The sequence below is a fragment of the Moschus berezovskii genome, chromosome Y, assembly GCF_049115385.1.
Source record: "Moschus berezovskii isolate FMDL1 chromosome Y, NW_MosBer_1.0, whole genome shotgun sequence".
NCBI lineage: Eukaryota > Metazoa > Chordata > Mammalia > Artiodactyla > Moschidae > Moschus > Moschus berezovskii.
The window spans coordinates 9,656-15,621 of record NC_142489.1 but is presented as its reverse complement, the minus strand read 5'-3'; the positions used below and the strand labels follow the sequence as shown (position 1 = coordinate 15,621).

The following is a 5,966-nucleotide window of genomic DNA, read 5'->3' as shown; positions in this document are numbered from 1 at the left end:
ATATGCTGCTACATATAAAACCTTGGGATTCAACTGGCTTCTTTCTAGACATTGGGAATACAGGCACAACACAGCTCCTGACCATCAGACACTTTAGACTGGATTAAAAACTCTTTAAAAAATTGTAAAGTTACCATGTTTCTTGGGCATTTTTATTTTGCACTCAACAGCAAGAAAAATGACTAAGAAATAAAGGATCAGTAAAAATGCTTACACCAGAACATTAAATCAAAGGGTACTTTATTAAAAAAAAGAATCAAAACAGAAACTCTAAGTACCAGTGTGTACATTGTACACATTTAAATGACTCACAGAATGAAGTTTTTTCATAGACTTTATCATACCACCTGTTGTTTATGAAAAGATGTTAAAAGAGAAATCTGTCTCCAACCTGTATACAAGATCGCCATCTTAAACAGACCTTATTTCAAACATGCAACAACGCCACTGGTAATAAAGCTTTGGAATGGGTGCTCATTCTATTATTTCACTACAAAGAGGAGAGAAAGCAAGATAAGTTGAGAAATTATTCTAAAATAGAATGGAAGCTGTCATTTTCTACACCAGCACTCCTCACTCCTCTGCTGCCATTTTTAGCAAGTACTCCTTGTCGATCTTGAAGAGTCTCCATCCCTCTTCGCTGGACAGATCAGAGGCACCTCTTCTTTTGTAGAAGTTGATAGATGGTTCATTCCACTCTGCCACCAAGAAGTGCATGCTGCTGCAGCGACACTTCATTGCAACCTGTTACACGGGAGAGGAAAATGAATTCAGTGACAGTGCACCTGCTTTCCAAGACCCAGTTTCAATTCAGTCCTTCAAATAATCCAGTAAATCTGGAAACCGAACACCAAGACATACCTGGCTTAGCTTCTTCAGGATTTCTGAGCCTATGCCAAAGCCTAAAAGAATGAGAAGTACCATTTTAAAAAGTCATTTTAAGGACTTCAAGCCCTGATTTCTCTTTATAGCAGCCCCCCTGAACTCAACCATACCTCTATAATCGCTCATCACAAAGAAGTCCTCAAGATACAACAGTTTGCCGATCCATGGATCATAGGTAAAATAGTACATGGCAAAACCAACAATGCTGTGTCCTGTAATAAGAGTATCACATGGGTTATGGATGAAAAGCAATCTGTCAAGGTTGTAGGTGCAAAATCAGAAGCCTATCATAAGTTTAAAAAATATACATGCATGTATTATAAAAATAAGTAGCCATTGGACCGGACTATCTTCTGACTTTTAGGCTAGTGCAATCCAGGTCACTGTTGGATGATCTCACTGTTCTTAGAACATGTTTTCACAAAGCGCACACATTAGAGCTAGCTGAAGCCAGGCTAAAACCATGGACTGGCCACTTGGCAATCTGTTGGATCTCACACTCAGGAAGTGAGAATGCTTTCATTACTTGCCAGAGTGAAAGTGCTATGGTCTTAAACTAAACACACACATTATTCACATCCTATTGATATACTGGTATGTTGACTTGGGAATAAGTCAGGTTTACACGGCAGTTCAGAATAATAAGTATTTGTAGTTTAGAAACCCTGCTTCCTTAAGGTCAGGACATAAGGCCAAAACAGTAAGGTTTAATTTCAGAACTTGCCTTCCAATTCACACATTTTCAATTTGCTTTCCCCAGTGTTTAAGTCGGAAGAAACAGAGGTACTCAGGTATGATGTAACATCCACATACCTCTGGAAAGTACCTCATCCCTTATGTATTTTGCTCATTTTTTTTTCTAGCAGGAGGAAATGACCTCAGAACAACAACAACAAAAAAACCTTAATCACCCCCCAACCCGGCCCAACAACTTCCCCCTTTGGCTTTGTCTTTTGGGCATTCAACAATGACCAGGAAGAAAAACAACAACAAAGAAAAAGACAAAGAAAAAAAAAAAGGAAAAAAGCATCCGACTTCCTCTTAAAAGGTGTCTGTAATTCCAATTGGAGGCAAAAGTTTCAAATTAAACTTTCTAGCCATCTTATAGTCCTTCCCAAATAGGAAGCAAGTACATTGGAGCTTCTGATCTACCGTGTTTTAAGTGTGCGATAATAGGGCCTTACCTCATTTATCATGATCATCTACTTTATTGTGTAAAGGATCTTTTAGTTACCTCCCCGCCCATCCATGTACACGGAAGGGCCATGTACATGGCGAAGCTAGAGACTGTAACCTGAAGATTGGGACAAATTAAAGAAAAAAATGTAATTTAACACAGATACAAAAACGGTTACGTTAGGGTCAAACAAGAACCATTTATGAAACTGAATTTACAATAAATGACTTTATACCTAACTTTTCCGGGTCTCCACCGCATTCTGATACTTACATAAACAGCTCAAACTCTTCCGGGTTTCCACAGCACTGATACTTAAAGAGCTCTTTTAACCCGCCCTATTATTAAGTGCAGCACATCTTTTTTTTTTTCCCAGTACTTTGAACACTGGCTGGCTATTATTTCTGGCCAATTTCTCAGTTAAGTAACTTCAGCCTGTGTTGTCAGTGCTTCTACAGAGCGGACTCTACGTCTTACACAACACTCGGTCTCTTCGGCTTCTAGAAGGGCAGGGCGATTACCTTCCGGAGTCAGGTGCTCCTTGGGCACTTCCGCAACTAAGCAGTGGTAGAAGGGGTGCTCTCCGAAACCGTCTTCTAGCAGATCTGCAAGAAGGGGAAGCAGAGACAGTGTTGGAGTCGGTGAAGGTCGTCCCCCAGACGCTCGTCCCCCGCCCTGCCACTGATGCGTTACCTTTTTCAGTTAACATTACTTGCTCTTCCATGTATTCGTATTTAGCCAATTCCTGGGTTGAGGCACATAAGAAAAAGGAAGAGAATTAGAAAATTAAGTGAGGCCCTGGCCCGGACAGCTCGGGGGAAGGGGGTGGGCGGGGCGGGGATGTGTTCCCAGAGTTTTGCCCGTAGCGGCGCCGCCTGGCCCGGGCTGTGGGTAGGCGGGCGGAGAAAAGGGGACCTGCGGGGTACAAGGACCCCAACTCCGCCTCGGGAGGAGCCCGAGCTTCCCGCTACCTTGATCAGCCGCAGGATGTCACTGCAGTCGGCAGCGGTGGCCGGGCGGATCACGAATTTAGCCATTTTCGTCTTTTGCTTTTCTTCCCTTTGCGGACCAGGCCCCTGTACTTGAACAGTAGGAGGAGGTGGTTCCTCATTCGTCTCCCGGGAGCGTCCTTTTCCCAGTCAGGATGGCACCATGACCCGGCGAACCTCGGCGAACTACGTCAGACTAGCAGCTCACTGCAACTGGAGCCGCGCGCGTTCCTGCCGCTGGGCTCTCTGCTTTTTAGCCTGAAGAAGCCCCGCCCCGGGACGGAAGGCGGAGACGCCTTGGCCAATGAGGTGGCAGCCGCCCCCTCTTCCGGGCCCCTCCCTCTTTTCCGGGCCCCTGTGTGAACCTGGCCCGCGCGGGCGGGGTGCGGGCGGCGAGGCTCTCGGCTGAGCTCTCTAGCGGCGCCCTCTCGTGGCACATGGTGGAGGCTTCCCGAAAGTCCGACCTCCCAGCCTAGGCGTCCCCTAAGTGACCTTTGCAAAAGGAAGAGAGAGGTTCCCGTTTGAGCCCTGGACCAATGACTTGACAGTTTCTTCTTTGTAGACCCCTGGCTTTGAGCGGTGAGGGGATGAGAGGTTTAGAGTAGCGGCTCGCATAGGGTGGTCAGGGGGGCCCTGTGGGTCCCAAGATCATTTTAGAACTAGCTAGCTTCATAGTAATAATCGGGTTTCATTTGCCTTTCTTAGTTTCGCTGGAATTTTCCAGAGAACTGATGTATGATGACGTTATTGCTCTCATGACTAAAGGAGTGTGTGCTTGCATGTTCTTGTGTTTTCTAGAATTTCCCAAGGTAAGCTATTTGGTTTCCTCAATAATTCTTTCCCCCTCTGCTGGTAATTTTTAGAGTTAACAGAATATCTTCTTTCTTACTTTTTTTGTTTTTATCTTTTTCTTAAAATCTCTGGTTTTCCTATGGAAACACTTTCCTTCTGCCTGAGGTACACTCCTTCTGACTTGCATTTAGTGAGGGTTCGCTCTTATAACATTTTCTGTTTTGCTTGTCTAAATATGTCTTTCAGTTATCCTAAAGTTCTTGGAGGATTTATTTCACTGTGAACGAATTTGAGGTTGGAAGTTCTTTTCTCTCAGCATATTGATGACATCTATATTCTGGCTTCAATTGCTGTTTAAAGTTGTTATATTCCCTCCTTGCTCATTCCTTGCGCTTCTTCTCCCCTCCTTTAAAACTTTTTATTTTGAAGTAATTACAAATTTACAGGATGTGTGATGAAATCCTTGCTTTGGTGACTAAAGGAAGGTATGTTTGTATGTTCTTATGTTTTCTAGAATTTTCAAAGGTTAGCTTTTAGAATTTTTCAGTAATTTTTAAATGTCCTGAGAGGAAAATGTTTGAGAACAGTTGGATTAGATTATAGCTCTTCCTGGGTTATACCCACTGGAGCAAGTACTCCATCCTTTTGCAGATACAGGTTTTTATTTACAAACCACCTTCCGAGACAGGCCTTCTGAGGGCCCTGCTTTGATGGCCCAGCCTGGGTTCCTGTCTGAGTCAGAGTGAAAGCATAAAAGGGGCCTGCAATGTTTTCAGTCTGTAGGTTGGATTATCACCAAATGACCCCCTCCCCCAACATTCAACATAACTCTTTGCCTCTGCTCGCAATATCCTGTAGGTAGAAAAGAAAGCAAAAGTAGCTCCCCTTCCCACCCTCTGGGGCTATCATGCCTAGTGAGTCATTGTGAGAGTTTATGAAATATGTTTCTCAAACATCTTTAAAAATAGCATTGATTCTCATCTGCCTAAGCCACTTTAGGTAGTGTTTCCTGACACCATTGCACTTGGGATGACCATACATAGGCCTTTCCTTCCTCTGCTTTGTTTTGTGTTGTGGGAAGACCCAGGAGAGCTTGTCACAGAATTAGTACTAACAGTAAGTTAGAACTCTGTGACTAAGCATTAATAATAACTGCCTCCTGGAAGCAAAAACAAGGCCGTTTTCAACATGGTCTGCTTCGTCTTTTAGAATAATGGTTGTTTGTCATGAAAACACATAATATATGTTTTTCTACTTATTCTGCTTTTCCGGTTTCAGTTTCATGTTCTTATGCTTCACTTTGCTATTATGACAAGAAGAGCCCATTCAAAAAAACAGGTGGCTAGAAAAAGCTCATTGATTGTGTTTTTTGCACAAGCTTAGAACCCTAAGAAATGTGAATTTTCTTTATGAATCAAGTTAGGTTTCTCCATTGTCAGGAATAGATAGATGCCATGAGTGACCAACATTACCTGCTCCTGATAGTGGAATTTAAATTTAAAACTGCATAGAAAGAGGTTTACTGCCTAGCATTTGGAAAAATTTTATTTGGTTAATGAGTCAACAAATCAACAACTAATTATTGACTCTTATGCTAGGTACTTGGGGGTTTATAATAAAGTAGGTCTAAGTTTTGAAAGAAGCCCTTAGGGCCTACAGTTTACTTTAAAGATATATTTGTAGTTTACTACAACCAGATTGAATCTTTATCAGAAAGATAATTCCTGTAATTGAAGAGGTCTGAGTAGGAGAAGAGTAGCAGGAAAGGAAATGGCCAGGGGCATCATGGATGTGTTACAGTCATTGTCTCATTTGATATCACCGGTTTTGTGAAATAGCTAATGTTAGCTCCATCTTTGCAACAGAGGAAACCAGAGGCTCAGAAGGCTACAAAACTGCCACAGCTAGGAAATGGCAGAACTAGGAAAGAAGGAATTCTGTTGATTTCCATGCCAGAGTGAAGCTGTCCAATTTGCTCTATTAAACTATTATGGAAGGTGTCATAGTTTTTTTTTTCCTGTTTATAAAAATAATGCATATTGATTAGGAAAATTGGAGAAGTGCAGAAATAGAAAAAGTTAATAATAATTCCAATTAGTAGGCTGACTTCCTTCTAGTCTTTT

General features: G+C 42.4%; 1 protein-coding gene across 1 annotated transcript; it reads right to left on the bottom strand.

Moving 5' to 3' along the window:
- Positions 1-223: 223 nt before the first annotated feature.
- SAT1 (spermidine/spermine N1-acetyltransferase 1) lies at positions 224-3,294 on the bottom strand. Its single transcript, XM_055393406.2, has 6 exons — positions 3,034-3,294; positions 2,756-2,807; positions 2,584-2,667; positions 996-1,097; positions 862-902; positions 224-744 (listed from the first exon to the last, which is right to left on the bottom strand). The coding sequence occupies exons 1-6, from the start codon at positions 3,097-3,099 to the stop codon at positions 574-576; spliced, it is 516 nt and encodes a 171-aa protein (XP_055249381.1). The 5' UTR covers positions 3,100-3,294; the 3' UTR covers positions 224-573.
- Between the last annotated feature and the right edge of the window lie 2,672 nt (positions 3,295-5,966).

What these genes read in the sequence shown, in the direction of transcription:
- SAT1 (XM_055393406.2), bottom strand. Translation starts at nt 3,099, where the DNA reads ATGGCTAAATTCGTGATCCGCCCGGCCACCGCTGCCGACTGCAGTGAC. An exon ending in TGTGATGAGCGATTATAGAG is followed by an intron (nt 903 to 995) that starts GTATGGTTGAGT and finishes TCATTCTTTTAG; the next exon opens with GCTTTGGCATAGGCTCAGAA. An exon ending in TCCTGAAGAAGCTAAGCCAG is followed by an intron (nt 745 to 861) that starts GTATGTCTTGGT and finishes CCCGTGTAACAG; the next exon opens with GTTGCAATGAAGTGTCGCTG.